This window comes from Phacochoerus africanus, chromosome 12 (genome assembly GCF_016906955.1).
Source record: "Phacochoerus africanus isolate WHEZ1 chromosome 12, ROS_Pafr_v1, whole genome shotgun sequence".
Taxonomy (NCBI): Eukaryota; Metazoa; Chordata; class Mammalia; order Artiodactyla; family Suidae; genus Phacochoerus; species Phacochoerus africanus.
The window spans coordinates 19,698,264-19,723,935 of NC_062555.1; the positions used below are offsets into that span (position 1 = coordinate 19,698,264).

Here is a 25,672-nt window from a genome sequence, read left to right on the forward strand (position 1 = left end):
GATCATATTTACATTTAAATTCTTTCTTTTTTTTTGCTGTTTTTAGGGCCACACCTGTGGCATATGAAAGTTCCCAGGCTAGGAGTCAAATCAGAGCTGCAGCTGCCAGCCTACAGAAATGCACCAGCCACAGAAATGCCAGACCCAAGTCGCGTCTGTGACCTACACCACAGCTCGAAGCAAAGCCAGTTCCTTAATCCACTTAGCAGGGCCAGGGATCAAACCCACATCCTCATGGATACTAGTCAGGTTTGTTTCTGCTGAGCCATAATGAGAACTCCATACAGATGGACTTTTAACAAACTGCACCACAGCAGGAACTCCCCTCATTCGTTCTTTCTTTCCTTACTCTTTTTTTTTTTTAATGGCCACATCCACGGCATATGAAAGTTCCCAAGCCAGGGGTTGAATCGGAGCTGCAGCTGCAAGTCTATACCACAGCCACAGCAACATCAGATCCAACCATGTCTGCAAGCTGCACCAACAGCTCATGGCAATGTTGGATCCCCAACCCACAGAGCGAGGCCAGGGATGGAACCCACGTCCTCTTGAATAACAGGCAGGTTCATTACCTCTGAGCCATAACAGGAAATCCACCCCTCATTATTTCTTGTATTACATAAACTGTAATTTTAGTAAAACAAATTATTAAGGATTAATTTAAACTTGAGATTTTGGTAGTATTTTTTTCCCTCAATGTTGTAACTAGGTGGACATATAGAATTACAACCTACAAATTTAGAGAATTTACATCTTTACAAAACTTTGAGCAAACTATCTACTGAATAATTTAGTTTTATTCAGGCACTAGAAATGGAATATTTCTAAACTAGAAATGGAATATTTCTACAGATCACAAGAGCAATGGTGTTTGTGAACTGACCAGGTAAGACTGGTTAGAAAAGAAAATCAATGATGTGGAAGTAAAAATAGAATTCAAAAATTTTTTAATTTAAACATTACACTTGGAGTTCCTGCCATGGCTCAGTGGTAACGAACCCAACTAGTATCCATGAGGACACGGGTTCAATTCCTGGCCTCATTCAGTGGGTTGAAGATCCAGCATTGCCGTGAGCTATGGTGTAGTTCACAGATGTGGCTTGGATCCCATGTTGCTGTGGCTGTGGCACAGGCTGGCAGCTGCAGCTCCGATTCCACTCCTACCCTGGGAACCTCCATATGCTGCAGGTGCAGCCCTAGGGAAAAAAAAGGCATTACACTTATTCCAGTGCTTTTTTTTTTTTTTTTGTCTTTTTGCCATTTCTAGGGCTGCTCCAGCGGCATATGGAGGTTCCCAGGCTAGGGGTCTAATTGGAGCTATAGCCACCAGCCTACGCCAGAGCCACAGCAACTTGGGATCAGAGCTGCGTCTGCAACCTACACCACAGCTCACGGCAACGCTGGATCCTTAACCCACTGAGCAAGGCCAGGAATTGAACCCGCAACCTCATGGTTCCTAGTCGGATTCGTTAACCACTGAGCCACGACGGGAACTCCAAATTTTAAATTTCATCTTTGTGGAAGTTTGCTTTAGTTTATACTGTAGTAGACACTGCTTTGAACAGATACACTTTTATCCAACTATTTTATTTTTTATTTATTTATTTTTTATCTTTTGTCCCTTTTAGGGCCACACCCATGGCATATGGAGTTTCCCACGCTAGAGGTCTAATTCGAGCTGTTGCTACTGGCCAACGCCAGAGCCACAGCAACGCCAGATCCAAGCCACGTCTGCTACCTACACCACAGCTCACAGCAACGCCGGATCCTTAACCCATTGAACGAGGCCAGGGGTCAAACCCACAACCTCATGGTTCCTAGATGGATTTGTTTCCCCTGAGCCAAGATGTGAATTCCTATCCAACTACTTTAAAAAACAGACTTCACTGATGAAGCTACAGCAAGCTCTACAGTATACTGCAGCTGAACTAGAGTTGAAGCTTTCTGAAGAAACAGTAACCTCTACAGTGTACTGCTACAGAACTGGAGTTTTAGCTTTTTAAATTTAAAGGTCACTTGTCTAATAAAGGTTATCTCTAGGAAAACCTACAAGTCAAAATAGTAATAAATTTATCTTCACTTACCTGTAACTTTGGTTCCAATAACCAGGGGCAAAGGAATTTCGTCTGGGAGATCTTTGAATTGTGAAACATCTGCAACTTTCCTTTGTTGTAAGAGCCTTATTTTCTGCCGTTTCTGTTTTAATGCTGATCTCTCTTCCTCAAAAAATGCAGAAGAACATCTAGAATAAATTATAAAAATCGTATAAACTGATAACTATCCTACATAAAAAATTCAAGTCAGACCATCCCTCTCCACACTCCCTTTATTCCTCTCATTCTTTTGAGTACTGTATTTAAAAATGAGTTGTTAGAAATAATGTTTTTCTCTTCAAAGTAAATTACCTTTATATCTTTTTAAAAACAGGCTTTACGAGACTAAAAAAATACATCAACAAAACTAGATTCTCCCTTCAACAAAGCAGGAGGATTTGTTCAGCATCCTTAGGCAAAACTGCATCTGGATGCCAGGTTTCTTCTTATGAACAAAGCACGATTTCAATATTCTATTCAGAAGAACATGATATTTTCCTTGTAACTCAGTGAGAATACCAATATAGGAATTAAAGATGAGACTTGGCTCCACATAAACTTTTGTTTTCTTTTTAAGGCCTCACCTGCAGCATAGGAAGTTCCCAGGCTAGGGGGCAAATGGGAGGTGCATCTGCGACCTACACCACAGCCTGTGGCAACACCGGATCTTCAACCCACTGAGTGAGGCCAGGGATCAAACCTACATCCTCAGGGACAATGTTGCGTTCTTAACCTGCTGAGCCCCAATAGGGCTCCGTCACCGCATAAACTTTTAATCATACTTCTTATCTTGAAGTGTGAATACTGAATCTACACTTTAGGGTCTGTCTTACTCCTATTTTCAAATTCTAGGATGAACCAAAGGTATTTAAACATAGTTTTCATGCCATGAGATACATACCCAGGAGTTCCCGTTGTGGCGCAGTGGTTAACGAATCCGACTAGGAACCATGAGGTTGCGGGTTCGGTCCCTGCCCTTGCTCAGTGGGTTGACGATCCGGCATTGCCGTGAGCTGTGGTGTAGGTTGCAGACGCGGCTCGGATCCCGAGTTGCTGTGGCTCTGGCGTAGGCCAGTGGCTATAGCTCCGATTAGACCCCTAGCCTGGGAACCTCCATACGCTGTGGTAACAGCCCAAAGAAATAGCAAAAAAGACAAAAAAAAAAAAAAATCCAGAAAACCTTCACTACATTCAAGATAATGAAGACATCTATTAGCCCTCCAACGTTCCCTTGCGCCTACCCTATTATCCTTCCCTTGCTTCCTCCCACTTTTATACCCAGTCTCAAGCAATCACAAAGTTGCTTTCTGTCATTTTAGTTTCTTTCTTCTAAAATTTTATATAAATGGAGTCATCTAGTATAGTCATCTTTTGTCAGGCTTCTTTCAATCAGCTTAATTATTCTAAGATTCATCCATGCTATTGCATGTATCAATGGCTCATTTCTTTTTCTTGTGACATATCCTAGTCTATAGATGCATCTCTTTGTTTACCCATTCACCTATCGGTGGAATTATGGGTTATTTCCAGGTTTGGGTTATTACAACAGAGTTGATATGAACATTTGTGTGTGGGTTTTTGTGCAAACCTATGCTTTAATTTCTCTTCATTAACGTAGTGGAATAGCTGGGTCACATGGTCCTATATGTTTAATGTTTTAAGAAAAAAAGAATCCAAAAACTACCAAAGAAGATATACAGATGGCAAAGAAGTGTATGAAAAGATGCTCAATACCATATGTCATCACAAATTACACAACGATGAGAAACCTCCACACACTTACAACCAAAATCTGAAACAGAAGACAACTTCGAATGCTGGTGGGGATATGGAACAGGACCTCATTCATTTCTAGCGGGAATGCAAAGTGGAAGACAGTTTGGCAGCTTCTTACAAAACTAAATACACTCTTACCATAAAATCCAACAATCACACTCCTTGGTATTTAACCAAATGAGCTGAAAACTTAGGTCCACACAAAAATCTGCACATAGGAGTTCCCGTTGTAGCTCAGTGGAAACAAATCTAATGTCCTTGAGGATATGGGTTTGATCCCTCACCTCGCTCAGTGGGTTAAGGATCCGGCGTTGCCATGAGCTATGGTGTAGGTTGGCAGCTGCAGCTCCAACTCAACCCCTAGCCTGGGAACTTTCATATGCCACGGGTGTGGCTCTAAAAAAAGAAAAAAAAAAATCTGCTGCTATAAAAGATGTTTATAGCACCTTTATTCATAATTGCTAAAACTTAGAATCAACTGAGATGTCCTTTAGTAGGTAAATGAATAAACTGGTATATCCAGCACTAAAAAGAGTGAGTTGTCAAACTGTGCAAAGTCATGAAGGAACCTGAAATGCATTCTACCAAAGAATATGAAAGAGGCCAATGTGAAAAGGCTACATGCTGTGTGATCCAAATATACGATAACATTCTGGAAAACGCAAAAGCTATGGAGACAATAAAAGGATTTGGGGGCAGTGAAAATACTCTGTTAAATATTATAATGGTGGTCATATGCCATTAAACATTTGTCAAAACCCCAAAGAATGTACAACACCAAGAGTGAACTCTAATGTAAACCATGGATTTTGCATGATTATGACACACTGATGCAGGTTCATCAACTGTAACAAATGTACCCCTCTGATAGAGGATATTAAAAATGGGGAGAGGCTATGTATGTCCTGGAACTGGATCTATATGGGAAATCTCTGTATCTTCCTCTCAATTTTGTTGTAAACCTAAAATTGCTCTAAAAAATTAGTCTTGGAGTTCCCGTTGTGGCGCAGTGGTTAATGAATCCAACTAGGAACCATGAGGTTGCGGGTTCGATCCCTGCCCTTGCTCAGTGGGTTAAGGACCCGGCGTTGCCGTGAGCTGTGGTGTAGGTTGCAGACGCGGCTCAGATCCTGATCCTGCGTTGCTGTGGCTCTGGCGTAGGCCGGCAGCTACAGCTCTGATTAGATCCCTGGCCTGGGAACCTCCATATGCCACGGGAGCAGGCCCAGAAAAGACCAAAAAAAAAAAAAAAAATTTAGTCTTTAAAAAAAAAGAAACAGTTTTTTTTTTTGTTTTTGGTTTTTTTTTGGTCTTTTTGCTATTTCTTGGGCCGCTCCCGCGGCATATGGAGGTTCCCAGGCTAGGGGTCTAATCAGAGCTGTAGCCACCGGCCTACGCCAGAGCCACAGCAACTCGGGATCCGAGCCGTGTCTGCAACCTACACCACAGCTCACAGCAACGCCGGATCCTTAACCCACTGAGCAAGGCCAGGGACCGAACCTGCAACCTCATGGTTCCTAGTCGGATTCGTTAACCACTGCGCCATGACAGGAACTCCAGAAACAGTTTTTTAAGAGTGGTTATACCATTTTATATTCCCATCAGTGGTGGATATAATAGTTCAAGTTTTCCTATAGCCTCACCAGCAGCTGGTATGCTTAGTCTTGTAAAGTTTCAGCACTGTGGTTTTAATTTGCATTTTTCTAATGACCAATTATGTTGAATATCCTCTCAAGTGTTTATTTGATATCCTTATATCATTAGTGAACCATCTACTCAAATCTTTTGTCAATATGTTAAATGGGCTGTATGATTCTCATTACTGAATTTTCAGAGTTCTTCATACATTCTGGATATAATATACACTTTTAGATATCAAATTTTATTTAAATAGTATTTGTGCATAGTTAATACATTCATAGACTTCTAATTTAAAGTTTCAAAAGACACTGAAAACTGCTATCTCTGTTCCTCAGTTTCCTGTTTTTGTCTACCAGAGGATTCTGATTGTAAGTTTAATACATGTCCTTCATGATATTTTGGGCATACACAAGGAAAAAATGTTTATGTTCTTTTCCTATTTTTCTCAAACGACTACAGTATCCTGTTGTGTACTTTGCTTTCTTTCTTTCTTTCTTTCTTTCTTTTTTTTTTTTTAGGTCTATACCTGAGGCATATGGAAGTTCCCGGGATAGGGGTCAAATCAGAGCTGCAGCTGCTGGCCTACACCACAGCCGAGCAATGTGGCATCCGAGCGGTGTCTACGACCTACACCACAGCTCACGGCAACCGCCGTATCCTTAACCCACTGAGCAAGGCCAGGGATTGAACACACATCTGCATGAATACTAGTCGGGTTTGTTTTCACCGAGCCATAATGGAACACCTATTTTAATTTCTTTCTTTTTCTTTTCTTTTTTTTTGTCTTTTTTAGGGCTGCACCCTTGGCATATGGAGATTCCCAGGCTAGGGATTGAATCAGAGCTGCAGCTGCCAGCCTTCACCATAGCCACAGCAACGCAGGATCTGAGCCCCATCTTCGACCTATGCCACAGCCCACAGCAATGCCAGATCCTTAACCCACTGAGCAAGGCCAGGGATTGAACCCACACTCTCGTGGACACTAGTCGGGTTCATTAACCACTGAGCCATGACAGGAACTCCCTAATTTGCTTTCTTAAAGAATCTTAGCAGTCACTTCTATATCAGTACATAAGAAACTTCCCTTGATTTTAAGTTAAATGATTTGAGTTTTCTACTATACTGAGGTACATTAAATAATCATTCCCCTATTTATGGACACTTAAGTTTTTGCCAATCTTTTGCTACTATAATACTGCAAAACTAATTTTATTCACATCATTTTACCCACATACAAGTATTTCTGTGATATAAATTAGAAGTACTAGGTCAAAGGGTATGGAAATTTGAAATTTGACAGATATTATCAAATTGCCATCCACAGAGGTCATATAAATTTAGTCTCTCACCAGCAAGAGTGACTTTTTTACCACACCACTGCCAACCTAACATACTAAAACTTTATGAACTCTGTAGATCTGTAATTAATAATAGCATCTCAGCATACTCTGATTTTATATTTCTCATTATGAGTAAGACTGAAGTCTTTTTATTATTATTTATTTTTCTTTTTAGGGCTGCACCTGCGCCATATGGAAGGTCCTGGGCTAGGGGTGGAATCGGAGCTGCAGGAGCCAGCCCATGCCACAGCAACAGCCACAGCAATGCTGGATCCAGATCCGAGCCGCATCTGCAACTTATGTACAGCTTGCAGAACACGGATGGGATCCTTAACCTACTGAACAAGGCCAAGGATGGAACCAACATCCTCATGGACACTATGTCAAGTTCTTAACCCACTGAGCCATAACTGGAACTCCAAGACCAAACTCTTCATCTGTTTAGAAGACTCAATTCTTTTTCTTTTCTTATGTACTGTCTATATAAACAGATATTTTTATTATGGGTTATATGCTTATTTAAATTGATTCATAGTTCTTCACATATTAGAAAATTAATCTGGTACTAAAAGCTATAAATATTTCTGTCATTGTCTTTTGACTTTGTTTATGGAATTTTTGGGTGAAAGAGCAATGCAACATGTTCTAATTTTTATGAAGTCAAATTTATCAACATTTTCTTTTATGGTTTCTCACTTTGGGGCTTGTTAGAAAGACTTGCTCCAATTTAAGATCAATCAAAACTCTCCTACAGATTTCCCTAGTAGTTTTACTGCTTTGTTTTAAAACATTTGAATCTCTGATCCTTTTCAAATCTTTTCTGGTGTAAGTATGAGGTATAAAACCAACTTGTGTTTTCTTAGACTGCTTCTGAGTAATCTCAGTATCCATTAAGGAAATTAACTTGCTTCTCCCCTATGTGTCTGAGATGCAAACACTACTATCATGCATTAAATTCCTGTAGACATCTTGGATTCTATCTGGACTTTCTCTCCTTTTATATTCATGTTGCTATTCATGTACCCCTACAACATCATTTTGATTATGATCACATTACAATCTACTTTAATATCTGATAAATGTAGCCTCCCTTCATTACTTGCTTCTTCAGAATTTTCCTGGATCTTCCTGCTTGATTTCTCTACTCTAATATGTGAATTTTAGAATTAGTTCATCTGGTTAAAAAAAAAAGTGGAGGGGCTACTGATATCTTTTTATTGGGACTGATTTTAGGATGCTGAGTATTCCTACCCAATATTCTCATTTCTACCCTGCAAATTTCCCATTAAGCTCCTTCCTGGTATTTTATTTTACTTTTTTAAAGGATATTCCAGGAAGTATACTGTGTCAATAATTTTGTAGTGTAACTCAACTTCCTGAGAGGAAAGAAAAACTACAAACTTGTGTTGAAAATAAAGACTTCATTTCAACTGTTAATTTACCTTGATGAAGTAAGGGCTATAAAATTCAACAATGTTATGGAGGTCCCGTCGTGGCTCTGTGGTTAACGAATCCAACTGGGAACCATGAGGTTGCGGTTCGATCCCTGCCCTTGCTCAGAGGGTTAAGGATCCAGCGCTGTGGTGTAGGTCGCAGATGCAGCTCGGATCCCGTGTTGCTGTGGCTCTGGTGTAGGCCAGTGGCTACAGCTCCGATTCGACCCTTAGCCTGGGAACCTCCATATGCCAAAGGAGCAGCCCAAGAAAAGGCAAAAAGACAAAAAAAAAATTCAACAACTTTATGGCAAGATAATAGAGGATAAGTTAACAAAAGAAATATTATAATGACACTTGAATTGCAGAATTATAACAGATAAAATGTATAGTGACTAATATCTCATTCTGACCATAATTAGAAACACTGTAGCTCAATGTACTCAAACATGTAAAGGCACAGCAGAAAGCCCCCAAATGGCCTGAAGTAATTACCAAAGACCATAGATTGCCTGTATGAAACATACTATCGCACCACATTTTAATTTGTTCTCATGAACTAGGGAAATATTTAAAACGTCAGTAGCAATGTCACCTTTCAATCCAACGTGTCACCTTTTTTACCAACAGAAATCATTAAAACTAAATTCCATTTCTACTTGTCCAAGTCACTTTATATTTCCAAGCCGTCCCTGAATTTCCCCACAAATTAAAATGAAAGTCTTGGAGTTCCCGTCGTGGCGCAGTGGTTAACGAATCCGACTAGGAACCATGAGGTTGCAGGTTCGGTCCCTGCCCTTGCTCAGTAGGTTAACGATCCGGCGTTGCCGTGAGCTGTGGTGTAGGTTGCAGACGCGGCTCGGATCCCGCGTTGCTGTGGCTCTGGCGTAGGCCGGTGGCTACAGCTCCGATTCAACCCCTAGCCTGGGAACCTCCATATGCCGAGGGAGCGGCCCAAGAAATAGCAAAAAAAAAGACAAAAAATAAAAAAAATAAAATAAAATAAAAGTCTTCCATATGCTTTTATTAGACAGAATATGAGAACTAATGACCTAACATTCTGCAAAATTTCATTCAGAAGTAATATAAGGTTTTCTGATGTGTAAGATAATACTAGAAAAGGAAAAGTAGTTTCACATGAAAAGTAATTCTCAGAAAGTAATGTATTGGATATATTTACGTGATTTCTATTTTTATATAAAGTACAATATGCATTTGTGGATGTAGTTCCTATTGTGGCTCAGTAGAAATGAATCTGACTAGTATCCACCAGGACACAGGTTCAACCTCCGGTCTCGCTCAGTGGGTTAAGGATCCAGCATCACCATGAGCTGTAGTGTAGGTCGAAGACACAGCTCCAATCCTGCATTGCTGTGGTTGTGGTGAAGGCTGGCAGCTGCAGCTCTGATTTGACCCCTGGCCTGGGAACCTCATGTGCTATGGGTGCAGCCGGGAAAAGACCCCCCCCCCCAAAAAAAAAGGTACAATATGCATTTGTGGAAGGTCTCGAGGTGATAAAAAGTTTTACAAAAGATAATAACACAGTATATATCACCTTACAGCTTCATTAAATGCTTTTTTTAGTACCTTGTTAAATATTTTTTGAAACATGGTGGAGCATATATAACAAAATTTTGTTCAAAGCCTGTGATCTGAACAAAAATGAAATTGTGCAATTATAAGATACATAAGCATAAAAAGCACCAACATTAACATTGGTCAATAGGAAATATTTAACATATAACTAATTATTCTGAAAAGCTATGTTTTGGTACTAGGCCTTTTGAAGATAAAAAAATCAATATGATAATGCTACTACCAACTAATTTACTAATTTTATTTTAAATAAAAACATTTTTACCTCCGGGGTTTCCCCATAAGTCGCCTGATTTTTCCCCACTCTACTCTTGTTAACTTTCTAGTTTTCAAATTAGGAAAAGATTCCTTTAGACATACACAGAAATCATTGTCGCCTTCAAAAAGTGGTCTGTAAAACAAAAATAGTATTTTAATAGTTAATATACAATGTGTTACTTAAGAGACACAAAATTCAAAACATCCATTTCAATTTACAACATATTAATCACAAGAAGCCAAACTTTCACTTCTATATATACAAAACAGGCACAAATTCCAAGTGCTAGAATTAAACTAAATCCTTTGCATTTATGAAACAAAAAATGTGTCAGTTATTCAAAAAATAGTATGTGTGCTTGAGATTTCAGGATGCACCTATTTTTGTTAAATCTGTTCTAGGAATCTACCTCTGGGAAGCTATCCTAATACTATCATTATATCTGGTGAGGATAAACTGTGTTAGCTACAAAGTATCTTTGTCCCAAAGGCAATACCACCAAGAAGGAATTCTCTTTGAGACTTAATCAGTTTTAGAAAACGGGGTGATTCTAGAGGGTTAGATCTGTTCTTAGGAAATCTAGAACTCAGATCATACTAGGACACCCTGCAAGCTCTCTTAAGCTTATGGAAATCTTTGTGGACAAAAATAAAAACAATTTTATTCGTGAGCCTGTGAAACCAGAAATCAGTCTTAGCAATGACACATAAATGTCTTGAACTTAAATGTGAATGTCCATGAGATCACAAGCTTCAGAGCAGGCAAATGGTAAGAGCAGAGAAAGGAAATAAAGATAAGTAGCCAGCAGAGTTTGCAGTGTGGTGCAGTTGAAGGATCTGGCATTGTCTCTGTGGTGGTGTGGGTTTGATCCTCCCACATGGCTCGGCAGTAACGAATCTGACTAGTATCCATGAGGACACAGGTTGGATCCCTGGCCTCGCTTAGTGGGTTAAGGATCCAGCCTTGCCACAACTGTGGTGTACGTCGCAGCTGTGGCTTGGAGTCAATCCCTGGCCCAGGAACTCCCATATTCTGTGGATGCAACCAAAAAAGAAAAAAAAAAAAGTAGCCAGCAAAGCAAGCACCACTGATTGGCATGGATTAGATTAGATTAGACTGCAGGGTGGATGAAAAATCAGAATTTTCGGAGTTCCCGTCGTGGCTCAGTGGTTAACAAATCCGACTAGGAACCATGAGGTTGCGGGTTCGGTCCCTGCCCTTGCTCAGTGGGTTAACGATCCAGCGTTGCCATGAGCTGTGGTGTAGGTTGCAGACGTGGCTCGGATCCTGTGTTGCTGTGGCTCTGGCATAGGCTGGCTGCTACAGCTCCGACTAGACCCCTAGCCTGGGAACCTCCATATGCCATGGGAGTGGCCCAAGAAATGGCAAAAAGACCAAAAAAAAAAAAAAAAACCAGAATTTTCCTCAATAAATTCTATTGCTGAATTACTAGATTTCACTCAAATTTCTTACTATGTTGTACATAAACTTTTATGTTTAACTAAAATGCATAAATATCATCCCCCAAACAGAAAGACTATCCTAAAAATTTTACTGAATCATTTTTACCATTAGTAACTGTTTCTCTACTATTATACTAGCCTTTAAAATTCTCAAGGAGTTCCCATCATGGCTCAGTGATTAACAAACCCAACTAGTATCCATGAGGATACGGTTTCAATTCCTGGCCCAGCTCAGCTGGTTAAGGATCTCAGTGGGTTAAGGATCTGACATTGCTGTGAGCTGTGGTGTAGGTCCCAGACACCGCTCGGATCCTGCACTGCTGTGGCTGTGGTGTAGGTCCCAGACACGGCTCGGATCCTGCACTGCTGTGGCTGTGGTGTAGGCCGGCAGCTACAGCTCCCATTCAGCTCCTAGCCCGGGAACCTCCATATGCCACCAGTGCAGCCCTAAAAAGACCAAAAAATAAAAATAAAAAATAAAATAAAATAAAATAAAATTCCTGAGATTTATAAAACAAGTCACATTCACTGCAAATAATGGTGCTTTGTTTTGGAGTCTCTCCACTCCACGGTCTTTGTAAATTATAACATAGAAATTATACTTTTATTTGATTTTTCACAAAAAATGTATAACAACTTCTTTCCCAAAAGGGGGGAGGAGAAAAGAAAACTATGAAAAATGGAAACTAATCAAACTAGAATGAGAAACAGAAAAAGAAATTCAGGAAAAAAAAAGAAATACACTTCTAGAAAAGGTTGAGGCTTTTAATATTTGAAAACCTTAAACTTCTGGTTCAAGTGATATTTATGACGTGAGCCATGATACATACTTATCTATATTTGAGTAGAACCACTCATATATGCACCATTTATGTGCTTTGGGAAGCTTGAGCAAGTTACGTAATCGAAAACCAATCTTCTGTGAGGCCTTCTTATCTGGCGTTGACACTGCTGCCGTAAATTTCTATACAATAAAAAATTAGAGATTAATTATAGTTCCACTAAGTAAAAATGAACATCTGTAACACTGAACGAATTTGTAAAAAGGCAGATATGGTTATCTACTCAAAAAGATTCAACAATATTCAAAATGGAATATTTTGTTACTACTTAACAAATAAATGTTCTGCTTATTTTTTACAAAAGTAAAGCCTCCAGCTTCCTAACATACTTTAACAAGGAAGGTGAAATCTTTGCCACCACCATATTTGCACTGCAGTACAATTTCAATTTAGGTATGCAGAAAGAGAATTATAAATATATTCCTAGAGTTCTTGGGCCAGAAAAGACAAGTAAGAACTCTTGACACTATTGTGAGAGAGACGGAGAGAGAAAGAACATGCAGAAAATATCACTCATTTGTATGAATTTTTAAAATGCTTGGAAAGGAGTTCCTGTTGTGGCTCAGTGGAAACGAATCTGACTAGGAACTATGAGGTTGCAGGTTCGATCCCTGGCCTCACTCAGTGGGTTAAGGGTCCTGTGTTGCCGTGAGCTGTGGTGTAGGTCGCAGATGCAACTTGGATCCAGCGTTGCTGTGGCTGTGGCATAGGCCAGGAGGCAGCTGTAGCTCCCATTAGACCCCTAGCCTGGGAACCTCCATATGCCACGGGTGCGGCCCTAAAAACACAAAAAAATAAAAAATAAATAAAATGCTTGGAAAGATATTTTGTACTCAAGGATTGGAAGAATACTGTTAAAATGTCCATACAACTCAAAGCAATCTACAGATTCAATGTAATCCCTATTAAAATCTCAACGGCGTGTTTTTTTGCAGAAATAGAACAATAAACAGTAACATTTTTATGAAACTACAAAACAACCTAAATTACAAAGGAATCTTGAGGAAAAAGAACAAAGTTGGAGGCATCAGCTACAGGAATCCAAACAGTATGAGACTAGCACAAAAATGACACACAGACCAATGGAACAGCTTGAGCCCAGAAATAAACCCCATGCATATATGGTCAACTCATATTTAACAAAAATACTCAATGAGGAAAAGACAGTCTCTTTGATAAATGATGTTGGAAATGGTTTTCATGTGCAAAAGAATAAAACTTCTAAAACTTCCTGTCTTATACCATTCACAAAAATTAACTCAAGAGGGATTAAAGTCTTAAATGTAATAGGACCTGAAACCATTAAATTCCTAGAAGAAAACACAGGGAAAAATCTTCTTGACATTAGTCTTGGCAATAATTTTTTGGAGATGACACCGAAAGCAAAAACAACAGAAGCAACAATCAGCAAGTGGGACTACATCAAACTAAAAAGGTTCTACACGGCCAGAGAAACAATCAACAAAATGAAAAGGCAGCCTACAGAATAGGGGAAAATATCTGCAAAAATCACATATCTGATAAGGAGTTAATATCCAGGAGTTCCTATCGTGGCACAGCGGAAACAAATCCAACTAGTATCCATGAGGATGTGGGTTCAATCCCTGGCCTTGCTCAGTGGTTAAGGATCTGGTGTTGCCATGAGCTGTGGTGTAGGTTGCAGGTGCAGCTTGGATCCTGCCTTACTGTTGCTGTGGCTGTGGTCAGAGCTGTAGCTCCAATTAGACCCCTAGCCTAGGAATCTCCATATGCTGCAGGTCCAGCCCTAAAAAGACAAAAATAAAATAAAATAAAATAAAATAAAATAAAATAAAATAAAATAAAATAAAATAAAATAAAAATTAAAAATGGGCAGAGGGAGTTCCCATTGTGGCTTAGCGAAAACTAATCTGACTAGTAACCATGAGGACGAAGGTTCGATCCCTGGCCTCGCTCAGTGGGTTAAGGATCCAGCCTTGCCACAACTATGGTGTAGGTCACAGACATGGCTTGGATCTGGGGTTGCTGTGGCTGTGGTGTAGGCCAGCCGCTACAGATCTGATTCTGATTCAATTCCTAGCCTGGGAACCTCCATATGCTGCAGGCACATCCCTAAAAAGACAAACAAACAAACAAATATCCACAGAGGCTGAATAGACATTTTTCCACAGAAGACACACAAATGGCCATTGCATGAAAAGGTGCTCAACATCACTAGTCATGAGAGAAATGCCACAGTGAGATATTACTCCACATCTGTCAGAATGACTACGATCAAAAAGGCAAGATATAACATGTGGGAAAACAGAGAATTCCTGTGACCTGTTGGTAGAAATGTAAATTGGTCCAGCCAATATGCAAAATAGTATGGAAGGAAACTCCCTGGTGGCTCAGTGGGTTAAGGATTCAGCGTTGTCACTGCTGGGGCTCCGGTTACTGCTGTATCATGAATTCAATCCCTGGCCCTGAAATTTCAACATGCCACAGGCACAGCAAAAAAAAAAAAAAAAAAAAATTTAATTTAAAAAACAACAACAAATGGCATGAAAGTTCTCAAAATATTAAAAATAAGGTAACACATGGTCCAGTAATTCTATTGCTGGGTATTTATCAAAAGGAAATGAACTATCTCCAAAAGATACATGCACCTTCATGTTTATTGCAGTATTATTTACAATAGTCAAGGCACAGAAACAACTTAAGTGTCCACTAATGAATGAATGGATGAAGAAACTATGGTGTATACATATGTAATATTATTCAGCCATTAAAAAAGGAAATTTTTATTACCCAAGGCAATCTACAGATTCAATGCAATCCCTATCAAAATTACCAAGGACATTTTTCACAGAACTTGAACAAAATATTTTAAAGTTTGTTTGGAAGCACAAAAGACCCAGAATAACCAAAGACATCCTGAAAAAGAAAAATGGAGTTGGAGGAATCAGGCTCCCTGACTTTAGACTATACTACAAAGCAAGAGTCATCAAAACTATATGGTACTGGCACAAAGACAGAAATATAGATCAGTGGAACAGGAGAGAAAGCCCAGAATTAAACCCACACACCTACAGTCAACTAATCTGTGACAAAGGAGGCAAGAATATACAAGGAGAAAAGACAGCCTGTTCAATAAGTGGTGCTGGGAAAACTGGACAGCTACATGGAAAAGAATGAAATTAGAACATTTCTTAACACCATACACAAAAATAAACTCAAAATGGATTAAAGACCTAGATATAAGACCAGACACTATAAAACTCTTAAAGGAAAACATAGGCCAAACACTCTCTGACATAAACGACAGCAACATCTTCTCAGACCCATCTCTTAAGAGTAATGACGGTAAAAACAAACATAAACAAATGGGACTTAATTAAACTTAAAAGTTTCTGCACAGCAAAGGAAACCCTAAACAAAACGAAAAGACAACCCAAAGAACGGGAGAAATTCTTTGCAAATGAATCGACTGACAAGGGATTAATCTCCAAAATTTATAAGCACCTCCTACAGCTCCATACCAAAAAAAAACAAACAACTCCATCAAAAAATGCGCAGAAGATCTAAACAGATGATTCTCCAAAGAAGACATACAGATGGCCAAAAAACACATGAAAAGATGTTCAACATCACTCATTATTAGAGAAATGCAAATCAAAACCACGATGAGGTACCACCTTACACCAGCCAGAATGGCCATCATCCAAAAGTCTACAAACAATAAGCGCTGGAGAGGATGTGAAGAAAAAGAAACCCTGCTACACTGTTCGTGGGATTGTAAATTGGTGCAACCACTGTGGAAAACAGTATGGAGATTCCTCAGAAAACTGAAAATAGAACTACCATTTGATCTAGCAATCCCAATCCTGGGCATCTATCCAGAGAAAACCATGACTTGCAAAGAAAGACACATGTGCTCCAATGTTCATTGCAGCACTATTTGCAATAGCCAAGACATGGAAACAACCTAAATGTCCATCGACAGCAGTGGATCAAGAAGAGGTGGTACATATACACAATGGAGTATTACCCAGCCATTAAAAGGAATGAAATACCAGCATTTTTAGCAACATGGATGGACCTAGAAATTATGACGCTAAGTGAAGTCAGTCAGACAGTGAGACACCAGCATCAAATGCTATCACTTACATGTGGAATCTGAAAAAAGGACACAATGAACTTCTTTGCAGAACAGATACTAACTCACAGACTTTGAAAAACTATGGTTTCCAAAGGAGAGAGGTTGGGGGGTGGGGGGATGCTGGGGGCCTGGGATGGAAATGCTATATCATTATACAACTATAAATATAATAAATCCATTGAGTAATAAAAAAAATTTTTTTAAAGGAAATTTTGCCATTTGTGACAACATGGATAAGCCTTAAGGACATTATGCTGAGTGTAATACATCAGAAAAAGATAAACACCATATAATCTTACTTATGTGTATAATCTGGGGAGAAAAAAACCCACCTCACCCCCCAAATAAAAACCCAGTGGACACAGAGAATAGATTGGTGGTTGCCAGAGACCGAGGGGGGGGGGATGAAATGGACAAAAAAGGTCAAAATGTACAAACCTCCAGTTATAAAATAAATAAGGTGTGAGGATGTCATGTACAGCACAGTGATTATACTGTACCATATATCTGAAAGTTGCTAAAAGAATAAATTTTTAAAGTTCTCATCACAAGAAAAAAATTGTGTAACTAAGGTGACGGATGTTGATTAGGCTTACTGTGATGATAGTTTCACAATATATACAAATAGTGAAATCATTAGGTTACAATACCTGAAACTAATATGTCAATTATATCTTTTTAAAAAAGCTTAAAAAACACCATCAGAACATCAAAAGAACACAACATAGCCAAGCAGAACTCATGCCAAGCATACAGAATGGGAATTCTCTGGTGGTCTAGTGGTCAAGGATTTCGTGGTGCCACTGCTGTGGCTCAGTTTCAATCCCTGGCCCAGGAACTTACACATGCTGTGGGTGCAGCCAAAAAATATATATATATATACAAGAATGGGCCAGTTTAAAAAAACACCTATTAATATAATCCACCATTATTAAGAAATCAAAATAATAAAAATCACTTCCACTGATGCTAAAGACATTTGATAAAATTCAATATCCATCTTTAAAAAATACTCTTAATGGAATAAAAAGAGACAAAAATGACTGAAAAAAAAAAAAAACCAACATGCCAGCCTCCCTCCAGAAGCGTAACACTGAGTACGCCAGCGCAGTGGGCACCAGCTTCCCTGCCTATGGACCCTAGAAGCTACTGGGCCTCAGCTCTCTGATGTACACTTTTCCATTAGAAGCTCTTCGAAGGGACAAGCAGTTTAAAAACAGTGAAATGGGAGTTTCCGTCGTGGCGCAGTGGTTAACGAATCTGACTAGGAACCATGAGGTTGCGGGTTCGGTCCCTGCCCCTGCTCAGTGGGTTAACGATCTGGCGATGCCGTGAGCTGTGGTGTAGGTTGCAGACGTGGCTCGGATCCCGCGTTGCTGTGGCTCTGGCGTAGACCGGTGGCTACAGCTCCGATTTGACCCCTAGCCTGGGAACCTCCATATGCCGCGGGAGCGGCCCAAAGAAATAGCAAAAAAGACCAAAAAAAAAAAAACAAAAAACAACAACAGTGAAATGGAAAGCAAGTGTTGTGGTCATCCAGAGTTATGCTCCTCGTCAACAACATATACATTCCTGCCGGGGCCATGTTCACTGCTTTAAGCTCAAGTTGAATCCTACTCGTAAAATATTCAGCCAATGAAGAAAAACAAACATGATTATCTTCCAACTACTGTGAATGTGTGCTCAGAATTGGTGAAGTTGGTTTTCTGTGAGCTTGTGTCTTTCTGAGTTATAAAAAAAGATCATCAAAATAGAATCTTGAGATGTAGTTCCTAGAAGAAATTCTCTAATTTCATGGAGGTGGTCCATTACCACCTTTCTTTATTTCCTGAATAATTTGATTGTCTTCTATGTCCTTTCCTATCTTCAGCCTGCCATGGCTTTTATCTTCTCAGATTTTAACATTATAACAACAGCTTTTTATTCAGAATAGAGCTGAAATATGTAACTTGTTATGAAAGCATATATCATATTTTAAAAACAGCACAGCCTTGTTTCAGATGATATACCCTCTGAATAACAAGGCCAGGACTGTCTTCCTAATTGGCTTGTTGTATTGGGCATATTATTTAAACCATCTGGAAAGGAGCTGCAGTGCTAGCCTGTCTGAATCCTCTGCAATTTAATGTCTGATATGTTTTCTCTTAATATCTTGGGAAAAAAAAAAGAGATGATTGACTGGGTTTTAATTCTTTTAATTTTTACTGCCAGATTTTCAATGAAGAATTCATTAGCTTTTTTGTTGTGGGGGGTGAAGAATCTCTATATACTTAGCCTTAGAACCAAGAAGTTTCTAAAGTAAGTTTTTTGTCTTTTTGAGGACCGCACCTGCGGCATATGGAGGTTCCCAGGCTAGGGGTCTAATCGGAGCTACAGCTGCCAGCCTATGCCACAGGCACATCAACTCCAGATCTGAGCTGAGTCTTTGACTTACACCACAGCTCACGGCAATGTCGGATCCTTAACCCACTGAGCAAGGCCAGGGATCAAACCCACAACCTCATGATTCCTAGTCGGATTTGTTTCCGCTGCACCACGACGGCAACTCCCCAAATTCTTTTTTATTAAATTATTTGAGATGAGTACCTGATTTAAGCTCTATCTGGCAGAGAATTTGCATGAGGAATCTAGTCAAAATTATAGTTAATAAGAATAACAAATTTTCAAAATTTCCAAGTGTTATCACTAAATTTTCCTATCTCCAAGAGGACCTTGGAGCAGCAAATGGAGGTTCCCAGGCTAGAAGTCGAATTGGAGCTACAGCTGCCGGCCTGCACCACAGCCACAGCAACTCGGGATCTGAGCTAAGTCTGCTATCTACACCACAGCTCACAGCAACGACTGATCCTTAACCCACTGAGTGAGCCAGGGATCAAACCCACAACCTCATGGTTACTAGTCAGATTCATTTCCACTGCGCCACAACGGGAACTCCTAAACATTTTTAAGTTTAAATAAGCTCTACTAGAGTTCCAATCGTGGCGCAGTGGTTAACGAATAGAAAAGTCAAAAAAAAAAAAAAAAAAAAGGATCTGCTAAAAAGCAAAGGCCAGAGTGTCCCAAGGTCATACAGGATACAGGTATTTAACTCGTTTAATTTGTTACTTGATGATAATGATGAGGATAATGATAAAAATAAAATTAACTTTTTGTTAAAAAAACAAACAAACACATATATATATTTCAAAAGTAGTACCTATAGGAAAATTTTTTTTGTGTGTCTTTTTGCCATTTCTTGGGCCGCTCCTGCGGCATATGGAGGTTCCTGGGCTAGGGGTCTAATCAGAGCTGTAGATGCCAGCCTACGCCAGAGCCACAGCAATGTGGGATCCGAGCCGCATCTGCAACCTACACCACAGCTCACGGCAACGCCAGATCCTTAACCCACTGAGCAAGGCCAGGGATCGAACCCGCAACCTCATGGTTCTTCGGATTTGTTAACCACTGAGCCACGACGGGAACTCCAGAAAATTTAATTTATTTGGTAAATGCTTATATTAGAGCAAAAGAATGATCTCAAATAAATAACTTAACTTTCTACCTTAGGAAATATGAAAAAGAACAAAGAAAACCCAAAGCAAGCAGAGGAAGAAAATAATAAAAATTAGAGCAGAATAGAAATAAAAAATAGAAAACTTAGAGTACCCATTGTGGCTCAGCAGAAACAAATCAAACTAGTATCCATGAGGATGCTGGTTTGATTCCTGGCCTTGCTCAGTGGGTTAAGGATCAGGTGTTTCTGTGAGCTGTGGTGTAGGTTGCACACATGGCTTGGATCCTGCATTGCTGTGGTTGTGGTGTAGGCTGGTTGTGGTGTGAGCTGGCAGCTACAGCTCCAATTCGACCCCAGGACTGGAACATCCATATGCCGTCGGTATGGCCCTAAAAAGAAAAGAAAAAAAAAAAAGAAAACCAATTGAGAAAAATCAGTAAGACCAAAAATTCTTTGAAAAAACCAACAAAATTGATACACCTTTATTTTAGCAAGACTGATCAAGAAAATAAAAAGATGAATACCTTCTTAACCTGCAAAACACATTTCTCCCCATTCCAATCCAAAGGTTAACATCATTTTCAATGTTAAAATTCTAAAAAATTCTCATTAAAGTGAGGAATATGACAAAGATGTTGATTATCATTCCTATTTTTTTAACATTGTTTTGATGGAATTAGCCAATTAAACAAAAGGAATGAAAACTGAAAAGAGAAGATAAAAACACCATAATTTTTAGGTGATAATGACTTCTCCAAAAAAACTCAACTAAAGGAGTTCCCATCGTGGCTCAGTGGTTAACGAATCTGACTAGGAACCATGAGGTTGCGGGTTCGATCCCTGGCCTTGCTCAGTGGGTTAAGGATCTGGTGTTGCTGTGAGCTGTGGTGTAGGTCGCAGACTCGGCTCGGATCCCGCGTTGCTGTGGCTGTGGCATAGGCAGGAAGCAACAGCTCTAATTAGACCCCTAGCCTGGGATCCTCCATATGCCATAGGTGCAGCCCTAGAAAAGACAAAAAGACAAAAAGACGAAAAAAAACAAAAACAAAACTCAACTATAACTTTAACTATTCCCCAAGAAAATCAACTATAACCATTAAAATTTTTAAGATAATTTAATAAAGTGGGAGAATACAAAGTTGATATACAAAAATCTCTTTAAAAATCATTATCATTTCTATATATACATGAGAATAAATTAGACAATAAAACAGAAGAAATATCCTGTTTATGACAGCAAAAATGACAAGAACAAAAATATTAAATACCTAGGAATACACTTAAGAAGTGTGCAAGATTGGAGTTCCCATTGTGGTGCAACGGAAATGAATCTGACTAGTATCCATGAGGACATAGTTTTGATCCCTGGTCTTGGTCAGTGGGTTAAGGATCTGGCGTTGCCATGAGCTGTGGTGTAAGTCAGACACAGCTCAGATCTGGCATTGCTGTGGCTGTGCTGCAAACCAGCAGCTACAATTCCGATTAGACCCTTTGCCTGGGAACCTCCATATGCCACATGTACAGCCCTAGAAAGACCAAAAAAAAAAAAAAAAGTACAAGATTGACACAGAAAAAAACAGTCTACTGAGGGAAAGTAAGGCTCAAATAAGTGCAACTACAACCAGTCCTGGATGGGTAGTTTCAATGTTACATTTCATACCCCCCAAATTAATTTATATTTGTGCAATATCAATGAAAATCCCAAAAGAATTTTTTTCCTAGTCAAGTTGATTTTAAAGTTCATGCGGAAAAATAAATGTGGAAGAATACTTAGAAAAGTCTTTAAAAAGAGTAAGTAATAATGTCATATCAGAGATTAAAACAATTAAAAGTTACATTAAAACAATCTGACACTAGTACATACAAAGACATACTAGACATAAAGAGATAGAAAGCCTAGAAATAATCCCAAATATATACAGGAATTTAGCTTGTGATGCAGGCAGCATTTTAAACAGACGTATAAAAAATGGATTACTCAGTAAATGTTACTCAGGACAACTTAAGTAGTCCTCTGGAAAAAAAATCAGGTTGCAGTCATACTGCATTCCTCACTCCAAAATAAATTCCAGATGGACTAAAGATTTAAACATTTTTAATGAAATAAGAAGAAATATAAGAGAATTCTAAAACTATAAATTTTAGGCTAGGGAAGATCTTTATATGAGAATAAAATCAAAAAATCCTTAAAAGGAAACACAAGTTACATCCAAACCTCAGAATTTTTTCAATCCTCCATGGTGAAAAATATAGAAACAGAACAAAAGACACTGTGCCACTGTGGCACAGTTGGTGAAGAATCAGACTGCAGCAGCTCAGGTCACTGTGGAGGTGTGGGTTTGACCCCGTTGCCTGTGCAGTGGGTTAAAGGATCCAGCATTGCCACAAGTGCAGTGTAGGTTGCAGCTGCGGCTTGGATTCAATCCCTGGCCTGGGAACTTCCTTATGCCATGGGAGCAGCCATTAAAAAAAAAAAAAAAAAAAAAAAAGCAAAAAAACTACAAACTCTGAAAAAAATTATAAGCAGTATAAGTAACCAAAGGGCTAATACTCTTAATATATGCAAAATTCTTTCAAACCAATAAGAAAATTAACAACATTCTAATGAAAAATGGGAGAAAGACAGTTTATGGTAAAGTTTTTAAACATATATGAAAAGTATCTCAACATCACTCACAGATGAAATGACAGCTTAAGCAAGTGAGATGGTAGTATCAGATCAGCAAAAATCTAAATGTTTGGTTATATACTGAGTTGACAAGCATTAGGGAAAACAGGTACTGTGATATATTATCAGTTGAAAAGTATAAACCAGTACAACTTTTTTTTTTCTTTTTTTTTTTTGTCTTTTTAGGGCCACACCCACAACATATGGAGGTTCCCAGGCTAGGGGTCTAATCGGAGCTACAGCTGCCAGCCTATGCCACAGGCAGAGCAATGCCAGATCTGAGCCAAATCTGTGACCTACACCACAGCTCATTGCAACACCAGATCCTTAACCCACTGAGCAAGGTCAGAGATCGAACCTCCAACTCACGGTTCCTAGTCGGATTAGTTTCTGCTGTGCCACGACGGGAACTCTGACAACCCCTTTAGAGAATAATTTGGCATTCTTAAAAACTTTAAATGTGCATATTCTGTGATCCAGCAATTAATTCCACATTTTAGGCACCTGTCCTAGAAAAACACTTGTAAATTTATACAAACATGCTTGGAATATTCACTATAGTATTGTTTGTAACTGAAAATTTAGAAACCATTTAAATGTCCATAAATAGGAGAATTTATAAATAAGTTATGGTATAAGATTGAGTACTGCGTAACAGCAAAAAGAAATGAAGCATTGAAGCCTGTCTATTTAAATCAGTCAGCATGGCCAGATCTCAAGAACAGACTTTTGAGTGAAAAAATAAATTACAAAATGACGCCTGATACAGGATCATGAAAATAATACCATAAAATATAATTTTAAAACTACATACATGAACAATACCATGTATTTTCTATGAATACATATACAAAGTTTTAGAAATATTTAAAAGGTCTAAAAGGACAATAAAACTATAGCAGTTACCAATGGAAAAGGGAAATAGACCTGGAGGGTGGGTGGAGGTCAAAATTAACTTTTTAAGAAGTTCCTGTTGTGGCTCAGTGGCAATGAACCTGACTAGCATCCATGATGACACAGGTCTGATCCCTGCTTTGCTCAGTGGGTTAAGGATCCGGCGTTGCCATGAGCTGTGGTATAGTTTGCAGACACAGTCCAGATCTGGCGTTGCTGTGGTGCAGGCTGACATTTGTAGCTCCAATTCGACCCCTAGCCTGGGAATTTCCATATGCCATAGGTCCAGCCCTAAAAGACCAAAAAAATTAACTGTTTATGTATTTATTTATTTATTGGCTGCCCCACAGCACATGAGTTACTTACTGGGCCAGGTATCAGATCCAAGCCACAGTTGTGACCCTCACTGGCAATACCAGATCCTTAACCCACTGCGCTGGACTGGGGATTGAACCTGCATCCCAGTGCTCCAGAGATGTCGCTGATCCTGCTGCGCCACAGTGGGAACGCCTATTTATTTATTTATTCATTTATTTTCTTCTTTGACCGTTGCAGAAGTTTCTGGGCCAGGGATCAAACCTGTGCCACAGCAGCAGCCCAAGACCTTCAGCGGCAACACTGGATCCTTAACCCACTGAACCACAAGAGAATTCGAACTTTTTATTTTTTACTATAAAACTTAACTGTGGAAAATTACAGATTTATAGAAAACTTGCAAAGATAGTAGAGAGCTCCGATATCCCCTTCACTCAGCTTTCCCTAATGTTAACATCTTACATGACCATGGTTTGTCAAAACTAAGAAATTAACATTGGTACAATCAGATTAACTAAATTATAAGACTTTATTTGGATTTCTCCAGTTTTTCGAATAATGTTCCTTTTCTGTCCCAGAATCCAAATCAGGATACCATATAAAATTAACTTTTTTTTTTGCTTTTTAGGGCCACACCCTCAGCATATGGAAGTTCCTAGGCTAGGGGTCGAATCGGAGCTACCGCTGCCAGCCAACACCAGAGCTCACAGCAATTGAACCCGCATTCTCATGGATCCTAGTCGGGTCCATTAACGGCTGAATCACAAAGGGAACTCCCAAAAAATAACTTTTTAATTGTTAAAAAAAAAACCCTACTTGGGAGTTTCCGTCCTGGCTCAGTGCTTAACAAATCCGACTAGGAACCACAAGGTTGCAGGTCCGATCCCTGGCCTTGCTCAGTGGGTTAAGGATCTGGCGTTGCTGTGAGCTGTGGTATAGGTTGCAGACGCGGTTCAGATCCCGAGTTGCTGTGGCTCTGGTGTAGGCCGGCGGTTACAGCTCTGATTCGACCCCTAGCCCGGGAACCTCCATGTGCCACGGGAGCGGCCCAAGAAATGGCAAAAAAGACAAAACGAAAACAAAAACAAAAAACCCTACTTAAAGTAGGTTTCTTTTTTTAAACAATTAAAAAGTTTATATATATATATACATATATATACACACACACACACATATATAAATATATATGGTCACAAAGACCAGAGTTCTCCGTATGCGTGAAAATTTTCCTATAAACAGTTGGAGGGGAAAAAAAACTTTAAAAAACTTTGGAAATTTAAAAAACCTAAACAGAGTTAAGTCATCCAAATTATCCTAATAACACAGCTCTTCTAAAGTCAATACATAAAGCAGAAATCGACAGAACAATGTATATCAACCATAATAGAAAAAATAAAAGCCTAAAAAAAATTTTTAAATAAAGTCAATACAAGAAATAGTTGTCATTCACCCTTATATCCAACATCTACTGAGCCAAGTAATGCACGCTGTGTATTAGTTGCAAGTGGGTCAAATTTTTAAGTTGAATCTTAGATGCTACTATGTATACTTGTCCTTGACGTTAAAAAAAGTTTATATATTTTCATTCATTTTACAGAGAATGAATATATTTTACTATTTGAAAAGATCATAACTGTATAAAAAAGTTATTTGGATTTTTTTTTGGTAGGGCATATTGGGAATATATGGGAATATATAATTCCCACCTATACCCTTGCTTTATTTGATGCCAAATCCTA

The 25,672-nt window shown here is 39.1% G+C and overlaps 1 protein-coding gene across 1 annotated transcript in view; it reads right to left on the reverse strand.

The window, feature by feature from the left end:
• LIN9 (lin-9 DREAM MuvB core complex component) overlaps nt 1–25,672 on the reverse strand; it is a 75,597-nt gene that overhangs the window by 36,607 nt on the left and 13,318 nt on the right. The window contains exons 5-7 of the mRNA XM_047755240.1: nt 12,432–12,565; nt 10,145–10,270; nt 2,085–2,242 (exon numbers count right to left, since the gene is read on the reverse strand). Coding sequence (XP_047611196.1) covers nt 2,085–2,242; nt 10,145–10,270; nt 12,432–12,565 — 418 coding nt within the window. The remainder of the gene's footprint in view (nt 1–2,084; nt 2,243–10,144; nt 10,271–12,431; nt 12,566–25,672) is intronic.